The 22,757-nt window shown below is 40.4% G+C and overlaps 2 protein-coding genes across 6 annotated transcripts in view; both read left to right on the forward strand.

The window, feature by feature from the left end:
• The window catches only part of AFF3 (ALF transcription elongation factor 3), a 335,479-nt gene that overhangs the window by 297,862 nt on the left and 14,860 nt on the right, over positions 1-22,757 (forward strand). For 4 of the 5 annotated variants that reach the window (XM_068680733.1, XM_068680740.1, XM_068680745.1 and 1 more), the window contains exons 13-18: positions 312-513; positions 2,714-2,838; positions 15,035-15,098; positions 17,774-17,910; positions 19,998-20,069; positions 22,599-22,692. In XM_068680733.1, the coding sequence (XP_068536834.1) occupies positions 312-513; positions 2,714-2,838; positions 15,035-15,098; positions 17,774-17,910; positions 19,998-20,069; positions 22,599-22,692 (694 nt within the window). The remainder of the gene's footprint in view (positions 1-311; positions 514-2,713; positions 2,839-15,034; positions 15,099-17,773; positions 17,911-19,997; positions 20,070-22,598; positions 22,693-22,757) is intronic. The other variant, XR_011096123.1, reaches the window with a different exon arrangement.
• The window catches only part of REV1 (REV1 DNA directed polymerase), a 107,463-nt gene that overhangs the window by 534 nt on the left and 84,172 nt on the right, over positions 1-22,757 (forward strand). The gene's annotated exons all lie outside the window — the stretch shown is intronic.

The following is a 22,757-nucleotide window of genomic DNA, read 5'->3' on the forward strand; positions in this document are numbered from 1 at the left end:
AATCTTCGTCTCCAGCTATCCCTTAAGAGATGGTGAGCAAGTGGCCATTTATCTCTGTATTTTTTTCAAGTACTCTGTTACAGACTTTATATTAACTCCAGAATTACAATTTGCCTTGAAGGGAAAGAGGAGAAACATGATACAAATTTGTAAATGAACTCCTGGTCCCCATACTGTAAGCTTGTTTCCAGATACCAATAGACTTTATCCTGCCAGCAGGTTTTAAATTCAAAGTTTTGGTAATATATAAAACATTTACCTTTCTCAAAGCCAGCTTTGTGACACTCCATTACTGTAATTTCCATTTCCAGCTTGGCAATACCAATAAATAAAAATGAGAAAATGCTTCGGTCACCTGTCTCTCCCCTCTCTGATGCATCAAAACACAAATACTCCAACGATGATTTAACTTCCTCCAGCAGACCTAATGGCAGCAGTCTATTACCTTCCATCTCCTCCAGCAAAAAACATAAGGGTGAAATCCAGTCTCAGCCACATCCCGGAGACTTCAATGTAAGTTTATGCTGTTGTTCACAATATAAAACCTAGCTGTATATTTTTCACTTTGTATTGCAGTCCATGATAGCTTTGCAGAATGTTACGGGAAAAAAAAAAAGAAGAAAAAAAATAGCAATAATGAATGTTGTACTGTAAGTTCAGTTTTTCTGTTTTAGAGTTTAGCAAGGCATAGAAGAAAGACAACAAGGCAGGCTGTAAATTAGACAAATAACAAAAGCTACATAAGCAGAAGGCTAATGCTGGTGGCCCAAAATGAATGGATTTAGGCCTCTAGAGTATTGCTTGGGCATAATGCAGAGCCGCTGTATCCAAAAATGTGGTGCATAAGGCCTCTGCTGTATAAGGCCTCTGCTCAGACACTGCCTAACCATTAGTGCGCCTGCAGTTAGGTAATCCTCTATATCTTCCAAAGAATATTCTCAGACACTTCTGCTTACTGCTGACACCAGTGAACAGCTCAGCACCAGCCTCACAACTCAGCTCCACCAGAGCCCAGTCATTCAGACACTTATCCCATCATACTCTTGATCATGCCTTTTCTCCTTGCAACAGAAATGGTTTCTATACTTTATTCAATGCTTATTTGTTTTTTAATCATATGTTATTTGAAACATAAGAGGCTTCAAAAGCCTAAGTATTTGTGCCTAAGCAACTTCCAGGAAAAGAAAATACCTGAGTTGTAGCAGTGGTTGCTTCCAGACACTTTTGATTTTGGAAACCTGTGGGGATAACTGCCCATAAAGTCATAAAGTCAGATGGGCACTTTTTTTTTTTTTTTTTTTTGGTAGTTAAGAGAGAGGTAGTAAATATAATCTTAATTTTAGACATTTAAAAAAACAAGTTATTGTAAGTTATATTTTTCAAAAATATCTCACAGATGCTTTTGGTAAATTGAAATAAAATTAAGTGCATAGAATATGCCAACAAAAAGGCATTTTAACATATAGTAGTGATAAATTTATCTTTTCATGGATTAAATGTAAATTCTTAAACATTTAAACTTCTAAAACATAAGTTTAGAGGTTTATAACCCATTCAGAATTATAATGATATGAGTCTTCACTGGATATCTTGAAAACAATTTAAATTCCTTCACAGGCAAATGTGCTGGAAATCAAAAGTAGAAGGTGATTGCTTTATGATCCACACCCTTAGCAAATGCATTTCACTGAGATTTTCTGCATAGCCTAGCAATGCACCATTTGGTCAACATTTTAACAACCTTTGCAATAAAATTCTTATGTATCTGATTATTCATCTGAAAACTTTAGCCTACTGAACTGATCTTGATGTGCCATATAGAATATAGAATATGAAAGCTCATGAACTATAAATGTTAAACTTAGCTTTGTTTTACCCCATCTTCCCATTGGGTATCTAGCTGGCATGCCTGAGTGCTCCCTTGAATTTCTGTTAGAGACCACAAGCTGGGGAGTTGTTCTTATCCATTTTAATTTTTTGTCCATTTCACTATTAAGTTTCCATCTCCCACCTGAAGGAGAACTAATGGTGATTTCTGGCAGTGGTTACAAGCCAAGAATGACCTGAGGCTGTCTGCTCTGCACTGTACCAGTGCGTGGTTGCCCACATAGCAGGTCACCAGGTGGTAGGAAGGGCTCATGAAGAACAGGGCTGCAGCTGAGAGAAAGCATGAGACCCTGCCAAAAGCTGTGCTTCAACTGCGGTACAGAGCAGTGATCTTTCAAGCTCACCAGAGACCCAGAAAAGAAAAAAGCCTGGGCTTTGGGTGACAAGTTCTCACCACACAGGCACATTAGCGGTGTGGTGTGGAACAAGTCAAACAAGTGAGCCTTGCTCTCCTGGGGCTAGGTACAATGCTAGTTTGGAAGCTGAAGACTAGAGAGGTAACTCGATCTTCTAAATGACCACAACAGATCTATTCTTTAATAATTTCACTGACTGTGTCACAGAGCATTTTGATAGTTACTAATAGTTCAGCTCCATTCTGTCTGTATATCGCACTGAAACTCGAGCCCTTTACAAAGTGCTCTGAGTGGTATTTGTGAAGTCATGGCTATCGGTGACAGGACAGTTATACATACTCCTTGCTGAAATAGTAGGAAAGCTAACTGGCACTTTACAACACAATGCAAAGACACTCTGTTGTTTATTAGTTGCTTTTTTGAAGTTAGTAGCCAATTCCTCAATGTCTTCTATGCTGTTTGTTGTCTAGAAAGCAATTCACATCAATTCAGAAAACGTTCTCTGCAATAAGCCACAGTCCCAAACAGAGCCTTGGTCACCTCTGTCCGGCGCACCCAGGGACTGCAGAAGGACAAAGCTTATCTTTGACGATATGTAAGTACAGCTGGCTTTACAATAAAGTAAACCATGTAGTTTTCTGCATTTAAAAAGAAAAATACTGTTTGTTCAACAGGACATTGAGACATGTCCAGTAGTATTTTAGTAACACTGTACATTGAGCAATGATTGAGACATACTGTACGAAGTCTTTGATTTTGGTCCCTTCCAACCCAAGCTATTCTATGATTCCATGAATCTATAATTCTATGATTCTATCATTCTATGATTAAGGTTTATTATTGCTCTCAGAGCTCAGACATTAATTCTGTACACCTCAGACTACTTACATGTGCACATTCATATCAAGGGAGGGTGATGCCTTCTTGTGTGCCCTTTGAAGCAGGGGAGAGGACAGATGGGAGCCTTGACAGCTGCTTTTGTTACTGCTACTGCTGCTCAGAAAGAAAGGTATTACAAAGGCAGAGTGAGTAGGAAGCAGCGGTAGTTGCATGAGTATCTGAAGGGATACCTGCTCCTCCCCACTTCCAGTACAGCCTTCAAACATCCCTGCCCTCCTTTGAAAATAATTTCAGCTTGTAATTGTTTTTATTTTCTTTTTGGTAAACTAAAACTGCTCATTTGTTTCCCAAGGTCGTTTAGGATATGATATTATTTAGATAAAGTATAAAGTTGAAACTAAATGTTGGAATCCTAATATTTAGAAAACCAAGACTTTTTTTTACCTAGGAATGTTCTGGCCTGAAAATACTGATTTTTCTGGCTAGTGTAGAAGAAATTTTGTTCAAGCTATGTCTCAGACTGCCTCTAACAAATACAGTTCCATGAGCTGTGTGCCCTTGATGCACCTTTTGTTCTTTCACAATTACACCCACCACGTTGCTCACTCATATACCTAAGGAAACCCTGGGAAAACAGCCCTGTTTCTTCATGAACTGTTTTCTACCAGAACAAATATTTTTAATAATTACTGGTAATAAGAATTGTAATAATTGTAAGGCTCATTCATATGACCTAGTCTCAGAGACAACTAGAGGGATGACAGCATCTCATAATGAGAATCCAGGGTTCCTACTGTAAGATGTAAATAATTCACATAGACTTCTAAAGGACGTAAATGTATTGTATGTCAAGAAAAGAAGGCTGGTGAGATTAATTTCTGCATGCATTCATGGAAGTCATGAGGAGATGTAAATTCAATAAATGTAATCATTCTTTCTTCCCCTTTTGAAGAAAACTCTCCCTTGTGTATATATCCTCATTTTCCCTCCTTCTCGACTTCCATCCATGCTATTTTTCAACTTTTGCAACACATTTATTCAACAATTTCCATTGAGGAAACCTCAAACTGTTTAGAAGTACTACCTAACTCTTCATATCTCTTGAAATATTATATCATCTGTAATTTACTTGCAACTGTTCAGTTTTTCTGCACTGTAAATGCACGTCCAAGGCAAAAAGGTATCATTGTACTTGATAAAAGTCAAAATGTAGGATGTGCTCATCTGTTTGGATTAGAAAAAAATACAATCAGAAACACCTACAACAGAACTATTGTGTATCTTCATCAGATTTTCCCTCAAGATGCTGACAAAACACTGGGGTACCATTTTGGCTTTTTTCCCCCTAGAACACTGTCATAGGAAAACTGCTTTTTCTGTCTCTGTCATCTAAGAGGCCATTATCACTTGCTTTCTCCATTAGTGATACATGTGATTTCTCTGGCAGGCATCTTCAATAAAGCTGTTTCACCTTTTCAGAGGGATGTACAATAAAACTGTTGGCATATAGTGCCTTCCATGTAGAGTGTCCCTGAGCAATTTGCAGCCCATAAAAAATATAAATAGATAAATAAAAAATAAAAAGTAAAAAAATCTGAAAAGCCAAATAAGATAAAACACAGAAGTCAAATATGTCTTAATTTAGCCTTAAAAATAGAAATGGTTAAATGCCCGTTGTGCTAACTAGAGGAGGGAGATTTTCATGTCATGCAACTGTCATCCACAAGCTGTATCTAGGAAACACCACCAGAATACCAGCTATACTAGACCTTGACTCTGAAATTACCATGTAGAGAAGTCACTGAAATGTAGCAGATTGGACTGGCTGCAAATGTTAAGTGTCAACAGATTCGACTCACATGTTAGAAGGATCAAATTAAACATGGCAGCCAATGTCTTTCAAATCCTTGTACGACCACAGCAGAATATTTGAAGAAATGCAATACAGTGTATCTAAAATTATGTGGTAACCATAATGGCAGTATTTTGTCCAAAATGATGCCTATGTATTATTTCATCCCATAATCCATGACGTTCTGATTTACAGTAATCCAGACATGGCTTTAATCAGCCTCTATAGTTTGAAGAGACTAAATCTCTTATATTTGATTTAAAACAACAACTAATTTTTTTGACCAATCAGTGTCTCTTTGCTTTATTCTCAATTTATTTTCTCCAGATCATTGACAACCGCTGTCACTAGCAATAAATTGGAACACAAGTAGGTCAATAAAAAGTATATCTTGCTTGGCAGAGTGCTGTATACACATGCATCAAAATATAAAAGTAAATATAGCTAACAGTCTTCAAAAGGCAGCCAAAATACTACTTTCCCTGCTTTGCCATTGTTTACTGCCTGTTCTGAATATTCTTCAAGGTACCCAGCATGGCACATGTATAAATGACATCAATGCTGTTTCCAGTATTAATTCTTACCAAGATTTCCTGGATTTTTGGCAATTTCTGACTCTATAAAGAGAACATTTTAAAGGCTACATCATAATGCTTCAAGCCAAATTCAGTCCTGCTGTAATTTTGCTGAATGATAGAATTCCCAATAACTGCATTTAGGAATGAAGTCTGTTGTCCTTGACATGATAAGCACAGACGTGCTGTCGGTGCCTGAGGGCACAGTTCCACACCCTCCTGCAAATACTGCATGTGTGGTATGAAAGGAGCAGAGCACACCCAGCTTTCCCATTTCTCCTTATGGCTAAATCATAACTTGTTCCTCAGGATTGCTTTCTTACTTTCATTGTGCCTTACCCTTTCAAACTTGGAGTGAGGTTTTTTCACTTCCATTTATTTTCCCTTTTTTTCTGGCCTTATAGGAGCAAGGTAATACACCTTTAGCATTTTTAAGTTTTGAGTTTTTAAGTTTTCTTAATTTTTAAAAAAATTTTAAGTTTTTTCTTTATCTTTTGCTGAACATTTTTTTTCTGCCTTCATGGTTTCAGGTGCTACATACACCCAACAGGTTGATATTCTCCCAAATTCAGGGACATACACTGCTGTGGGATAGTATTACTGTGTTTGTTTGTCTATACATAAATCATATGGCCAAGAAATATTCCAGCTGTAAAGATGTTATGGATAAAGCTCATAAGGAGCTGAAGAGAACTTCTTATCACATCTCTCAGTTCCAGCTTGGACCCAAATCTCTCATTTTCAGTGTCCTTTTCATTGTTCCTCTGCCTCAAGGCAGAAAGGAAAAGGTGCTCTTGAGCTGTGGCTCCCACACAACCACTGGAATCCAGCACACTTTACCTTACCCAAAATTCCTCAAGGACTCCTGGCCTTCTGAAGTGTTTAGAGAGATTTCTGGAGTGATGAGAACATTTTCAGGAGCATGGTTAAGGAAAAGGGATTCCTTCATCAGCAGTCTAAAATATTATTGGCCATATGGACCAACATCTACTGTACCCAGGTCCTCACAAATTCATACGCTTATTTTGGGGTGTTCCCATTTTCTTGGCCTTGGGGGATTTCAAGACTTCATCTGATCATTCCATTCTTCCTCTCTTTCCCTTTTAACTTGTGGCACTGAATTTTCTTACGTGCACACTGTTCATGAGAAAACAACATTAAGCTCTTACATAGCAGACACTGCCTCGGTGATTAAATAATTAAATTGCCTGTTCTCTGCATGACCACCTACCCCCTTTCTTTATAGGCCACTTTGTAAGAGCTTGGTTTGGTGGGAAATAGATGCTTAATCGGCTCCAGCAGGAGATTCTCACGGGGTAAAGGATTTATAGCCATTATTCCCTGTTGCCAAAGAAAAGCTGGGGCTGTGGACCTCGTTTGAACTTACAGGCTACATCCATGCCGCTCCTCTGTCCCTATGGGCAAGTGATCCAGCACTGCTTATGGTTATATGATTAAACTGTCTTCACTCCCCAAAACAAAAAACACTCACTGCCTCCTGAGAACAGCCCCTGGCCTGTGCTGTCCCCCAGCTGTGCCCAGGCATTGTCTGGGAGAGAGCTCAAGACTGTGCCAGGGAGAGTATTAGCAATTAAACAGCATGGACATCAAATGATAGAGCTGGTATCCTTGCTCTATTTATTTCACTAGCACAGACACAGCCAAGGTTTCAGACGTACTGTCACCCAGCAGTTTCACCTGCACCTTGGCTTCTCACTCATCAGTGCTAGGATCACCAGAGCTGGCTGCCAGGTACTCCCTCTTACAGAAGGATCTATCTGCCTTTGGCTTTCAGTCACCTCTTGTGAAGTCAGGGTGTGATTCCATGACATTTTAAAACAATGTGAGTCTGGGCAGCTGTGGTCCTGCCCTCTCTCCCTAGGTTTGACTGTAAAGGCTTTCCTCAGCCTCTACTGAAATTAGTTGATTTCAGAATATTTATCTAGCATACAACAAAAGAGATACAACTGCAGTTTATCTGCAAGGCTGTGAAATTTTCTCCCTCTGCTTTTAATACAGGAGCTCAAGTGCCTATTGTTAATACTTCTTTCATTCCTCCCTCTTCACATGCACACTTTGCCCTCGCATGTTTTAGTCCAGGTATTGATTTCACATGAATATCTTTAAGTCATGAATCTGGGTCATACCCAGGAATTAGTAGTGGATTTTGACTCTTTCCCTCAGTCTCTCATATTTCACCACATTGACATAGTTATTCTGGGGAATGTTGCGTTTTTGCCAAAATAGGAATCCCCACATATTTTAACTTTCTGTGTTTCATTTAAATTAGGTGCCGTGCTTTAATTTGGGTTGCTTTTTTTTTTTTTCCCCAACAGTAACTGTCTTTCTAGGTATCTGAACTATTCATCTATTCATCTAATCTAAGCCATTGACCTGGTTATATTAAGCCCATCAAGATAGGAGTTGTGCAGTTGTGTGACTGAGTAAATTTTTCTTACATTTGGCCTGACTCCAATCAGATCCTTTGTTCCCGTGTTTCTGAAATGTCTATAGCACTATCATATAAATGGGTCACCAGTGCTTTCTCTGCCCTCTTTTATGCTCCTCTGTTGAACTTCCCAGACCTGCTGGGTCTACCACAGTGAGCATGAGAGTCACATAACTGGGTACCTGCCTCACGCAGTGCCATGGGACTCCTGTGCGCCATGTCCCAGACAGCAGCATTTATTTTCAGTTGTGGAATGGACAGAAGGCCATGATGCATCAGGGGAGAACACTATTTTGTACAGTAATACCTGCTTCCCAGCTTCAGCCCCATTCTTCACCCCCGGCATGACTCTTTCCCTGTGACCCAACATGTCGGACATGATCCTGACACATCTCCAGGTATAGCCCCACCCAAAACAGCAAATAGGCAGGACAATATAAACCCACATTTTACTTTATGTGGCTATCTCGCCCTTACAGGATTTTCTTCTCTTCTTGGATTGAAAGTTCAGGGCCTGCTGGCACGACTTCAAAACTGGGCGTGGGCTGGCCCTGGCTATACCAGTATCTTCTGGTCTGCCTCTAGCTCTGACCAAACTCAAAGGTTGCTCATTTTGTTCTTCTGCTCCCTTCCAGTACACACACTTTTTTAGGGCCTAGATTACTAAAGTTGTGAAACAGGTCCTATATTTAGAATTATGATTTAAGCTGCTTTTATTATGTGCAATTGTTGTACACTAAGGAAGCACTAGTTTGTTTTTTTATAACACTTCGGCATCATTATCTCTGAAGGGTATTAAAATATGCACTTGGCTACATTTATGATGTTTAATTGAACTTTTATTAGTTTTTTTTTTAATGTATCCTCATAAAGCACCATACCACAGTAAGAAATAATGTTCAAGTGGAAGATTATGTAAATGAAGCAGAAAATGCTATAGTTTAGTATTTAGTTCATGCAAAATATAAAAATTAGATGAAAAACATGCTTTTGAATGCAGTTATAATTAAAATTGTATATTTGAGACTCAGCTATACCGTACTCTGTAAATACCAGCAGTTGCGCTGAGTTTCAAGATTATGTTGCAGTAGATGCCGATAAATTACTGTACAAAGTAAGGCTTTTATTGATTCACTTTGTTTGATTCTCTTCCCCCTTTTTTACTGCACGAGTTTACATTTTTGCAATTATCTGCTAAACTGGAGTAAATTAAATTCACAGAAGGTAGCAAAAGACAAAGGTGGCAGAGATGCACTGTAATGGCATACAGCTAAATAGGATGTTGAGGGAGAACCATACACACACTAGCATTTTACCTGGGTAATAGTAACACCACTCTCAGGAGCTCAACAGTCCGGAAATTCTCAAAGGCTGCTTCTGGAAGGGGAGTAATTACCATGCCCACAGCCATCTCACCTCACGCTGGGATCCTGTGCAACATAACAAGGGATGGAAATGCTGTATTTCCTGCTGGTTTTCGACAAGCTCCCACAGAAAGTGGTGGCAACGCGAGTGAGAGAAATTCTGGACAGTAGCAGATTGTTTGATAAATCTCGTCCTGGATTCAGCCACAGACATGCTACTGAGGCTGCCCTTGTCAAAGTCATAAATGGTTTGAATACCACTGCTGAAAAGGAAGCCTGGCCTTGTTTGTACTATCAGATCTAGCCATGGGGGGGTTATTCTGTAAAAGGCTGGATTCTGTTGCAGTGCCTAGGTGACTGGCTAGCATTGACTGAGAATGCGTTGAACTGGTTCCAACAGTACTTGATTGCTTTCCCCAATCAACATAGTAGGGTAAATTCTCCTCGAGAGCAGCCAGTTTCACATAATGACACTTGATCCCAGGGAGAATTCACCAGCAGCCTGACTTAGTTGGCACTGATGCTTTACGCTCTTTCTCTTGCCTTTCAGAGAGATATATGAGATGCATTAGAGCAGTGTATTAGAACTCCTTTTTGGCTTTGTTGAAGAGGACTATATTTCTACAAGTACCAACAATCAGATATTCAGAAACAAAAGAGGTTTTTTGTGCAGTCAAAATTATTAATAGAGATAAAACACTTGTTTTTACCTGCTAATTTGAAGTCAGACTTCTTTAAATTTTTATTTTTTTTAAATAGAGGCCTGAATTCTGTTTGTAAATCTGGAGTGACAGTGCTGACACCAACAGATACAGACAGTTGCAAATAACTTAAGAGGAGAATCAGACTCAACTGCCTGAAAACCAGAAGTCAGGGAATATCTTTCCGTCAGACTTCAGTTTATATTTATGACCAGTAAGCTTTTTACCCTAACAAAGAGACTCCAGTGCTAGTACCAATTTAACCCTGTGGACAGTTTCTCTACTCCCTGGCTTCTCAGGCTGTAGTGAGGCTGTGATCTGCAGGTGGATTGCAAGCCTTAGACCAAAGACCTGAAAAGGGGTTTATCCTCAGATCTTTCCAAATCTCTTGTGTGAGGAAACAGATTTACTTCTCCTCAAGACACCTCTCGATAATAACATATAGTATCTGAAATTATCATGCAGTGAGATTACCTGTAAATTCTTCAGTCTGAGGTTATCACCGATTTCTCTAAAGGGGCCAAGTTACAGAGGAAATTTGGTTGAACCTTAATGTTTGTAACACGTACAGGTTCTCAGTCACCGTAACTTAAGGGTCTGTAAAATCAGATTATGATTAATAGAGTATTCGTGAACTTCACAGATGCAAAATAAGCAGTATGCAAAAGAGCAATCCTCAGAACTTAATTTATGCATCAGCTTTTTCAGGTGTCTTCATATGTCCATGAACTGAGATAACCTCCTGCCTTCAAGGAGCATACAGAAGAGAAGGGTTTATTTTGTTTCTTTGCTTCATAACATAATAATTTAAACTAGTATACTGTATTTAAAAAGACAAATGACTTTCATATACAACAGTGGGAACCTAAACAAAACTGAATTTGGGACCTTTATTTCTCATTAAAAAAAAAAAAAATTAAATCCAAGCACATCCTTATTTTGTTTCAAAAATGATATAAGAAATGCAGTTCTATGCAGTGCACATAAACACGTATTAAATTTATAGAATATTTCAGCTTTCCATTTTCACACGTACATTTGTAATCTGAATTGCAAGTTTATTAGCATGTAGCGATCTATTGAAGAATAGAATTGCACAGATAGCATAAACAGATCAGAATTTGACTTAGCATGTTTATTAACACTTTTGAACAAGCACTGTATAAGCAATTAGAAGATATACCCTACCCATTTTTTCCTAATGAATCTTAATTTCTGTTAGTCATCCACTGATTTGTAAATCAGTCTTGAATTTTTCCTGAGAAAATATCTAAATGTTCCTACTGTGAATATACATGCTTTGCTTAACAATGGTCTTTTAATAGCTTCTTTTTTACATTAGGCTTCCCCCAAAAACAATTGGCCTTAGTACAAACTGATGACTTCAATTTTTGCACATTGTATTATGCCTAGCTGTGCTATAGCAGGGCCCTCAAAGAAGGCCTCTTGGCTCAATGCTGTACATGCCTACTGCTAATGCCTTCCTTGCTAAGCGTACTGGAGAATAAATCCTGCTGCAAGTTGAAAACCATTTTGCAATTAACTTACTTATAAATAGACCATAATTACATTGTCTTATCTTGCTTTGTTTTTACAGCCTCTTCCCATGCTTCAAATAAGCAAATTATATATATAGTGCTGAGTGTCATATGGGAGGGTATATTGCAAAGGATACATTTTAATGACCTGAATTTGAAAGGATCATGTAAAAGTTCATCACTTTGATTATTTCAGAGAGCTGAGACCACTACTTTGTTGATTTGCTCTGCTTTGCCCACTACTTTGTTGATTTGCTCTGCTTTGCTTTGTTTTCTCTCTCTTCATGGTAAACTATCTTACGTGGGTCATTTCACAAGACTTAGAGAGACAGGACATCAATTTTTACGAATTCTTTCAATGGTTCTGAAAACATAGCTATTTTTCCACATCAGACTAACACTGTTGCAATGTCTATTATTTCATAATTGACCGAAATAAAATCCAGATGGTTTATATTATAAAGATAATGTTAACATCTTGCTGGGTACAGAAAGTATTTGCAGCTGTAGTAGGTTATGAGATACTGGGACACAAACCTGTCTTTAGTCCCCTTTCTGACCTACCAGCTACAGTAAGCTAGGGAGAAATTCTATTCTAAGGGAGAACATTTTAAAGAAAGATGGAAAAAAGGAAATATTTTTCTTTGTATCAAGTTTCTTAGGGCAGACGTCATTCAAAATTATCCAGACTTCAAATTTTATTTCTATCTAATGATATTTAGCCTTCCTTTTCTTCAAAATAGGGTTATGACTAACCTTCTGTGATGCAATTAAATCTCCTTGAAACTGTGTGCATGTAAGTAGATGGAAACAGACAAAGTAGACACACTAGCAAATACCCTTATTGTCTCAAGGAAGTATTCATGGCTGTCTTCTTCTGTTGAGAGGCTCCCCCTTGTTCCCACTAATCTGTTATGGATCTAAAAGTGCTCTTACTGCTGTCAGCAAGAATTTTTGATTCATACATCCCATTTTTATATCTGTATCTTCTCTGACTCACACACACACACAAAAAAAATGTTTTTAAATAAATATGCTGAGAAATCCCAATTTAAAAAAAAAAAAAAAGAAGAAAAAGAAAAAAAAAAAAAACTAGTCAGGATTGCTAAGTGGCAATAATACTGTATTTTTGATGAAACCAAGCTCTTAAAATCATGAATAGCAAGAACATCACTATTCATTCTGTGAATTCTCAGAAATATATCTCATTTTCACTAGAAGGACAAAGGGATAACTCTCTAAGCATTTCTAAGAAAATGATTTTGCAAGGATAAACCTCCTCCTCTGAGAGTGACCAGGAGTTTGCCTCCAAGCACATGGAGGTACAGTCTCCCACAACATCTTCATGGGCAAGCTCAGGAAGTGTGGGATAGACGAGGGGCCAGTGAGGTTGATTGGATACTGGCTGGATGGGGAGTTTGGGGGTTGTGCTCAGCAGTGTTGGAGTGATCAGGAGTCCAGCTGGAGGCCTGTAGCTGTCGGTGTCCCCCAGGGGTCAGTACTGGGCCCAGTCTTGTTAAATTTATGCGTCAGTGACCTGGATGAAGGGACAGAGCACACTGAGCAAGTTTGCTGGTGGCGCAAAGCTGATACCCCAGAGGGATGTGCTGCTGTTCAGGGGGGCCTGGACAGGCCAGAGGGCTGGGCCGAGAGGAACCTCATGGAGTTCAACAATGGCAAATGCAAGGTCCTGCACCTAGGAAGGAATAACCCTGTGCACCAGTACAGGCTGGGGGCTGTCCTGCTGGTCCTGGTGGACAGCAGGTGAACCATGAGCCAGCAATGGGCCCTAGTGGCCAAGAAGGGCAATGGTGTCCTGGTGTGCATTAGGGGGAGTGTTGCCAGCAGGTCGAGGGAGGTGATCCTGTCCCTCTACTCACCCCTGGTGAGGCCACACCTGGAGCATTGTGTGCAGGTCTGGGCACCCCAGTACAAGAGAGACATGGAGCTACTGGAGCGAGTCCAGAGGAGGGCTATGAAAGTGACTGGGGGACTGGAGCATCTGTCATAGGAGGAGAGGCTGAGAGAGCTGGGCCTGTTCAGCTTGTAGAAGAGAGGGCTTGAGAGGGGATCACATCAATGTTTATAAATATCTGAAGGGATGGTGTCAAGATGATAGGGCCAGGCTCTTTCCAGTGGTGCCCAATGACAGGACAATAGGCACCTGGTACAGATTGTAACACAGAAAGTTCCAGCTGAATATGAGGAAACATTTATTTACTGTGTGGGTGACAGAGTACTGGCACAGGTTGCCCAGAGAGGCTGTGGGAGCTCGTTCTCTGGAGATACTTAAAACCCTCCTAGATGTGATGCTGCACAATGTGCTCTAGGTGACCCTGCTTGGCAGGGGGGTTGGACCAGATGATCTCCAAAGCTCCCTTCCCATCTCAACTCTTCTGTGAGTCTGCGTGATTCTGATAAGGGTATGGCAGTAACCACAGTATATGCTGAGAACCAGAGCACGTTTTGGCTGAGTATTATAAGGAAGGACATGTCCCACACATAGGAGACTGGAAGAATCTGCAAGGTCAGGAAATGTGAAAACTTTTATGAGAGGCTTGAACTTAAGGTGTTAGGTTATGTACTGCAATGACATGGCAAATGGCTCTCTTCACAGTGATTGAGGAAGGCACAATAGAGAGAGCTTGTGGGAGGAGGTGAAGAAACCTGCCTCAACCAAGAGGAGCTCACTGGGGTATTGCCAAGGAGACATCAGTTTGTGTTTTCAGTTTGAACAGAAGTGGATAAGTCAGGATCAGAAAGGGACTTGTGAATTTCAGCACAGAGGTAGCAGTTGAATTTGTGCCCTACAGTCAGTAGGTCAGGTAGGCTAAGAAAGGGATGGAGACTCCACAATTTATTCCAGGAGAAATCAATGGAGAATTTCACAGAATTTGGCACGAGCAGCACCGGTGGCATGCAGCAGGCAGCCTAGCACCGAGTAAACAGCACTCTCAGCATGCTTACAGATAAGAGGGAGAAGGGGGAAGAGATGGTAGCAGTAGAGGCAAGCAGACTTAGAGTGTATTTTCAGAGTGGAGACATTAAACACACACTTGTTTTGTGAGGAGGGAGAAGCCAAGGCAAATGACAGTGTACAGAGAGGAGTAGAAAAAGAGGTAAGCAAACACAAGGGAGAGAAGAAGATGGAATAACTCGTTCCGCTTAATGCTTGCATCCATTTGGCAGATCAAAACTGCACTAATTTGGGAAGCAGTTTATATAATCCATAAAAATGCATTTTATTAGCTTTTTTTGCTTTGAATCACTGACTTCTAAAGAATGAGAACAGCCATAAATGCTATTGTCTCCACGGGCAGCAATTTGAAAATATAAGATGCACGGTTACATGATAAGTGTATTTTCTTCATAAAAAGTGTTTGCAAATCAGGTTTAAAATAAGGGAAAAATAACTTGAAAATATTCTGCACTTCAGAAAATAATAAAGTGTCTTCTTATTTTCCCCTGGTAGGCCACGCAATGCAGATTACTTTATGCAGGAAGCTAAACGGAAGAAGCATAAAGCAGATGCAATGGTGAGAACATTTTCTTTCCAGTTATGTTGTTCCAAATTATTTGTGTAATGCAGTTTCTTCATCAGTGCAGTATTGCTGGGGTAATTATAAAATCTATTATAAGGATGGCTAGGCTTGTTAAATTAAGAAATGTTTATATAATCAAATGTTCATAGCCCAATAAACTATGACTTAACAAATAATGACTTACTGAGATAAAGGCCTGGATAAATAAAACTTTCCATTTATTCCTTTGCTTTAATTAGTAACTATGGTAATAGAGACTGTATAAGGTATCCACATACCTATCTTCTCAGTTTAATGAGCTGGTTAGGCTCTATAATTTCATCCCAAATTTGGTCTGGCGCCCGAGGAATTTGCCCTTTTTTGAAAATTCTTTGTCTCTCCAGTTCCAAAAGAATCCTAGTTTCATGACAGACGCTTCCTAACACAATCAGAATCACACAAGGCATCTGTTTAACCCTAGAGAAACATGTTTCATACAGGAGTGCTGCAACAAACAGGTTCTTGATCCTAGCTTTGACTTAAAACCATAGTCAGAAAGACCCTCTTGAAAAAGAGGAAGCTGGGGCTATATGGAGCGCTAAAGTGATCCTCTTCTTTCCAAACAAAAGCATTCAATGAAGTACTTGGTGCTCCAGGAGACCTCTGCTTAGCTTTCTCTTAGCTTTCTCTAATGCTGTGTTTGTCTACCACTAGGAATAAGCTAGCACGGCATTAAAAATGCCAGGCTTCTGGCATGACAGACAGATGCAATATATGGGGTGGAACCCTGCATGAGTAGGGCTATTTTGCAGGTAGGGGTAGCTGCAGTCCTGCCTTGCTCTGTTTGCACTTCATGGTCACAGGAGCAGGAAAGAAGAAAGGTAGCTCACACTCTGTTTCTTCACCTCCTTTTCTCAGTTGTGCAGAGTATAAAATGGCAAAGGAAGCAGAAGTGGGCCCTTAATTTAGGACACTAACACTGAGTTTTACACTTTACCTGAGTTTATTAGCACAAATTTCCATGGTTTATTCAGCTCCATATTACTTTAAAGTGAGTCTTAAATCAGAAAATATTGTGGAGAAGTACAAATGGTACATTTTAGTGTGTTGCTTTAAACAGAACAGAAAAAAAATCACTTAATATGCAAAGTAAATTCTGTCTTAGCCTGAAGAGAAATGTTTTTATGGTAGACTCCCAGAAATAGGAGGTACAAGCATTATTCTCTGCTCTGCCACAAATTTGCTGCATGAAAGTCACTTAGGCACAGTTTAAACAGCCTCCCATCAGAGTCAGGTGATTGAAATATCCTTCACATTCAGCCTTCCTTCACAGCAGACCAGCATCTTACTTATACCCTCTGAATCGCTCTTTGCAGGTACTTCTGCCTTCTTAACTGTGTAGGGATCCTGGAAGAAAATGGCAGCACTTTGAATCACCTTGCTGGGCTCAATACCTCCTCTTTTGGCTCTGCAATACCTAATATAGGCACTTAGAGTGAGCAGCCTGAAAATGACTCTAAGTCTCTCTGCTCCTTAGTCCCCCATCTGTGAAATTGGGATAATAGCACTTCCACCCGCACAAGAACGTCAGGGAGAGAAATATAATAAAAAGTTTGTGAAGTTCTCCGGTATGATCGCAATGGGAGTCATATAAGAACCTAAAATAGATTGAAGCCAGTGTGCCATTCCAAACTTACTATTTAAAATCTTTATCCCTTAGAAAAGAATAAGGTCCATTAACCTTTCACTGTGTGCATCAGATTTCAACCAAATGCATCCAGTCCATTAATGGGCTTTATGTACCGCAGGAGTTCTGACTGAAGGAAAGACAAGTCAGGACAAAGAGGTAATAGTATGATTCATCTCTATCCACATCAAAAAGGAAATTCTAAGAGCAGATAGGTGGTATGTAAGTGTACACATCTGAACGTTATGTGCACATATGCATATACACTATCATGGAGGTCATACATGTATATATATCTGTTTAAGCACACAAATACACAGAGTCAAAGTATGGACAATAGGAGAAGAAATGGGGCAAGAAAGAAGAATGTCAGGAGAAGCTAAAGGAGCAGAGCAGTCCCTGAAAGAAAAGGAGGATACAGAAAGCAAAATCCCAACAAGAGGTCAAGCAGTGCTGAAAATGGTAGGGATAAAGAAGAAATGAGGACAGAGATGAGCCTTTGAATAACAGAATGTTAGTAGTCAAACTGTTTAAATCTGATTCTCTTAGTTGAAGATATTCATTACCTTTCTTTGTTGACTGATGAAAGACTGCATTTGCAAAGAGGTGTGAAACTGTTTTTACTGGTAATGATGCTTGAAAAGCTGGGGCAAAAGGCCTGGTGATCAGTTCACGGAATTCCCAGCACTGGAAGATCTTTGACAAACATCTGCCAGGAATGCCTTAGGCAGAATGGATCCTTCTTTGGACAGAAGAGTGTGGACCAAATAACGTCTCATAGCCTTTTTCAGCTCTGCTTTCTGTATCTTACAATTTTCAGTGATGCACAGATTTTGATGGGCTTTAGCTTTCTCATAGAAAAACTTATGAATCTGAAGATATGCTCTCTTGTGTCAAGTTTATAATTCATGTTGAGAAAATCCCATGTTGAGACAATCCCATCAAATGTAACCATATCTTGATGATTACACTATTTCTCTGTGTCCTTATTTTTTCCCTCTAGGTGGAAAAGTTTGGAAAGGCACTGAATTATGCAGAAGCAGCACTATCGTTTATTGAGTGTGGAAATGCAATGGAACAAGGCCCAATGGAATCTAAATCCCCCTATACAATGTATTCAGAAACAGTTGAACTCATCAGGTAGGAAGGGAGGAGATGACTGCAGGGGTTACTCTGTTTGTGCAAACATGCTCACCTACATCACCACATAATTCCCTAGATAACAGTAAAAGGGGAGAATTGAGGGCCTCCCAAGTGCCTGGTCAGTCATATGTAACATGTATGGATTTTCTATGATTTTAGTGGAAATTAAATTAGGAAACCGCATAGAATGCAAAATAAACAAAGCTTTTCATATTACTTGAATTGCAAATTAGTTCAAGAGTTTCAAGATATAAGTGCTGTGCTCCTCAAAAGTGGAAAAAAACTGCTACATAATACTAAAACACTCATGGAGTAGTAATTTGCAAGATGTTGAAACATGTTTAAGACTGCAGTGTAATGGTTACCTGAATGAAGAAGTGAACAGTGGTAGAAAAATGGACATTTGAGGTCCATCTGTTGAGTGTGCTCCCACTGTAGCCAGTGGAGTCCTGACAGCTGTCCAGCTCTTATTCAAGTAGACCTCCACTTTGGTCAGCTGCATGGCTCTCCAAATAGGACAGTCTAGAGTCCAACCTGCAGTCGCTATGAGGAAAGTTTCTGTCCCTATGAGGAAAGTTTATGTCTCGTAAGTTCTTTCCTCTGTTACAGTTGGTACCAGTAGTTAATATTACTGGCAGCTCTTGTAGGGGAAAAAAAGGTCAAAATCATCCCAGCACCTGAGATGAGACTGGGAGAGAGAGTCCACGAGAGAGTCCAGCCACACTAGCAGAAAAAGCTATATTGTCAGTGACCATGGCATAATTGCTCAGGACAGTCAACCATGCAGGTCTCATCAGTGCTAAGTCCATAGAAATTAAAACAGTTTATTTCTTAATCATATTCATAATGAAGCAAAGCTCCTAAAACAATTGCATTCTTTTGGATTTAGTGTTGATGCGATGATTTTCTCACATATGTTAACAATTCCATTGGCATTTTATTCCACTTAGGGCTGTCTTCTCATGCATTTCAGTGGATTGAGGCCAGCTTTCTAACTGGAAGGTTATTAAACAAAATAAAATTTTATTATTTTTTTTTCAGTAGGAGAATAGTACAGTGCATCTCTGCATTTCTTCCCTTCTTTTTTTCAATACTTGCGCCATCACAGGCAGAGAGCTCTTTCTTTGTCTGCCCTGTCTTTTCTCATGATAGCAAATATATGGTCCTAACTCTGGAAATGAATTTTGCTTGCAGATCCATAGCTTTCAATAATGTGTGTAGCTGTGGTTGTGTTGTAGTGTGAATTGCTTTTGATCTCACTTGCTGTGCAGCTCAGAAAAATATACTAGGTTTACCAGGTATGCCTGTTAAAACAAAATGTTCACACTGAATCTTTGCACGGGTATCAGGATTAAAGTTTGAAAACAAAGATAAGAAAAACCACAAGCAGCTAATTATAGGGAACAGGTATTTTTCTGGAAGCAAGCCCAGAAGCGCTGTGTGTTGTCCTAACCTTGCCTATTGTTCAGGTATACAGCTGGAAGCCAAGATTTCCAGAAACTAATTTATGATTGCATAGCACATACACTCTTGAAACAGCAGTGCTACCTCTGTGGATGTTTAATATTTATAGAATTTGAATGTAATGTCATACGAGCAAAAATAGCTCCGAGCCACATGTTCCCCCTCTGCTGTGCTCTGCTTGGAGGTGCAAATCTGGGTAGACACGTTCAGAATTGGCAGGGTGAGGGCAGCACCAGCTTCAAGGCAGGCTGTCGTCTGCCTTCGAACACTGTGAAAACCTTCCTGCATGAACTCTGTGTAACCGGGCTCCACGGCAGTGGAGGTTATTGTGGCAGGACAGCACAACGAGCCAGGAAGCAACACCTTGCCCTCTGGGCTGTACTGACAGATCAGGTCAGGGGAGTTGCTGCTGTATAAGGGGTGCAGGGAGGCACTGTTCATGGCAAAACAGCTCCAAAACACAACCAGAAAAGGATATGTGCTAAAGGATATGTAACTTCAGCAAATACTTGTAAGGGGTCAGCTCGAATGACATCGGTCAGCACAGCTCTCTCAGGAGCTGATCGGTAACATAAAGCTGTCTCAGTTAACTCACGTTGGCTTCTTTCCTTTTGCTCAAGGTACGCGGTGAGACTAAAAACCCACTCAGGCCCCAACGCCACGCCAGAAGACAAACAGCTGGCAGCATTATGGTTAGTAGATCAAAATTTCCTCAAAAGGCTCCTCAGCAGCGAGCCAGTTCTTGAAAATCAGATGCTGGACGCAGCCAGATAGGATTATGTTGTCTATTGAAATAAAGGGAGTACTTTCTGCTCCGGGAAGGTCCAGCACTTGTATCCCTGTAGCAGGTCTGCATTTTGTCTCTGTAAATAAGCAATTCGTACTTATTGACTGTGACAGGTCAGCTATGGTGCGCCAGCATAATTAATTTTTAAATGCCTGATGGTTTGTTGTTTTTATGAGTGATGTACTTTTGTACCGATAGTTTGGTAATTTTTTTGTGGCTGACATTTTAGGCTCAATAATCGTAAATTATATTTACATTTCCTGAAGAGAGATACGGTGATGGTGATAATTAAACCTCCTGGATTACCTTCTAAATTGAGAGTTCTGGATATACGCAGGCACCTTAAATTCTATAGGGTGGTTGCTGATTGCTAGTAAAATGCTAAAATGTTATTAAAATCAAATTTTAATTTAATATCTATGTAGTTAATACATAAAATACCTATTACATGGTTACTGATTCTCAGTAAGTGGACATTTACAATCAGCAAGTGTGTTTTTAACATCCATTAACCATCTGTTAAAAAATCCAAATTAAATGCATCTTTAGCCTCCACAAATAAAGAGTCCTAATTAATCGGTTGCATAAAAAAAGAACAAAATAATCAAAGGTGTTCATTTCTTTTAAATGCCCTGGGTCTGCTGTGTGATTAGGAGGAGCACGGAATATACGAATGGGAATTGCTTTAAAAAACACTTAGGTGGGGAAAGAAGGGAAGGAAGGAAGGAAGGAAGGAAGGAAGGAAGGAAGGAAGGAAGGAAGGAAGGAAGGAAGGAAGGAAGGAAGGAAGGAAGGAAGGAAGGAAGGAAGGAAGGAAGGAAGGAAGGAAGGAAGGAAGGAAGGAAGGAAGGAAGGAAGGAAGGAAGAGAAGAGAGAAAGAGAGAAAGAAAGAGAGAAAGAAAGAGAGAAAGAAAGAGAGAAAGAAAGAGAGAAAGAGAGAAAGAGAGAAAGAGAGAAAGAGAGAAAGAGAGAAAGAAAGAAAGAAAGAAAGAAAGAAAGAAAGAAAGAAAGAAAAGAAAAGAAAAGAAAAGAAAAGAAAAGAAAAGAAAAGAAAAGAAAAGAAAAGAAAAGAAAAGAAAAGAAAAGAAAAGAAAAGAAAAGAAAAGAAAAAAAAAGAAAAAAAAAGAAAAAAAAGAAAAGAGCAAGCAGCCAGCAGCCGCATGTGCCCGCACCTGTGAAGGTGACCGAGGCAGCTCGCAGGACGGGGAGGCCGCTGCCAGGCGCCCTCCGTCTGCTGAGCAGAGGCTGTCCTCCAGCGGCGAGCGGCTGCAAGTCACCGTCTGCCGGCGGCCGAGAGAGCCCGGCTGGGGTTTTTTGGAGAGCCGCTTGCCCTGGGGGTGCTTTGGTGAGGTCTGGGCAGCTCCTGAAGGTGGGCAGCAGGGCACAGCCCCGGGCTGCCCGCCTGAAGCCGCCCAGCAATTCGGAGACCCAATATCGCTTTTACAAACAGGGCCTCTGCAGCCACAGAAGTGCAACACATCTCCTTTTTGTTCCAAAAGCCGTGCTGCTGTGGTGCGATCCCACACGTTCCTCTCAAAAAATCTGACTGTGAAGAGGTGGTGGTGATTCTTGTTTCAGAAAATAGACCGGCACGCCTAAATCCAGCACTGAAGACATGAGTTTGTGCATCCTGAACGCTGATTATCAGTTATCATTATGTAAAATTAAGCACTGATTATCAGTTATCCTTACGTAGAATTAATAGCTGTTACTCCTGTTTAATTACATAGCATTAAAGGTAGCTGCAGGCTACCAAGGAGCATGGGGCACGCTGAGGTTCTCAGCCTACTGCTGCCTCCATCCAGGGAGCAAACCAGGCAGGAGGTGTAGGAATGGCCTCAAGCCCCCTCCACAGCCTCCATCCTGGCTTCACACATTGGAGATTACCCCACAAACTCCAGACAGGTCCGAGGCAGTGCCTGTTTCCCAGCTGGCTCCATCTGCTGGAAGAGGTGACTGGGGGCACACAAAGTGGACCTGGAGCGACTCCAGTTCCTTATGTAGGTGCCAGGCTATTTTGTTGTTGTCCCAGGGTAAGACCGACTCCAGTTCCTTATGTAGGTGCCAGGCTATTTTGTTGTTGTCCCAGGGTAAGACACCCCAAAAGGCTGCCTTTGCATTTGCAACTAAGAAGAAAAAAAAATAAATAAATAAGATATATGTGTTGGGTTCCAGGCTTGCAATGACTTTTTGACAGGCGAGGCCTTTGGCCACGCGTGTGGGCTCCAAGTCAGGGTCAAGGCCTGGGAAGCCAACTGTGCAAGGCCGGCTGAGCACAGTGGGTTTCGTAGTACCCTGTTAGCAGCATGCTGATAACAACACTAAGCAGGGTGCCGCCAGCCTTCTGCTGCCTGTTAGTTTGGGAATTTAAGACAATTCACTGGGATTCCTCTTTGGGGGCACACCTTACCTTCTGCTCTCCCTTTTCTCCTAGTTACCGCTGCCTGGCCCTTCTGTACTGGAGGATGTTCCGACTCAAGAGAGACCATGCTGTCAAGTATTCAAAAGCACTTATTGAGTATTTTAAGGTACATTTTTAATGATTTTTTAAAATCAGTGTTTCTTTACAGTAAATACAGCATAAAAAAAAAAA

This window comes from Anas acuta, chromosome 1 (genome assembly GCF_963932015.1).
Source record: "Anas acuta chromosome 1, bAnaAcu1.1, whole genome shotgun sequence".
Taxonomy (NCBI): Eukaryota; Metazoa; Chordata; class Aves; order Anseriformes; family Anatidae; genus Anas; species Anas acuta.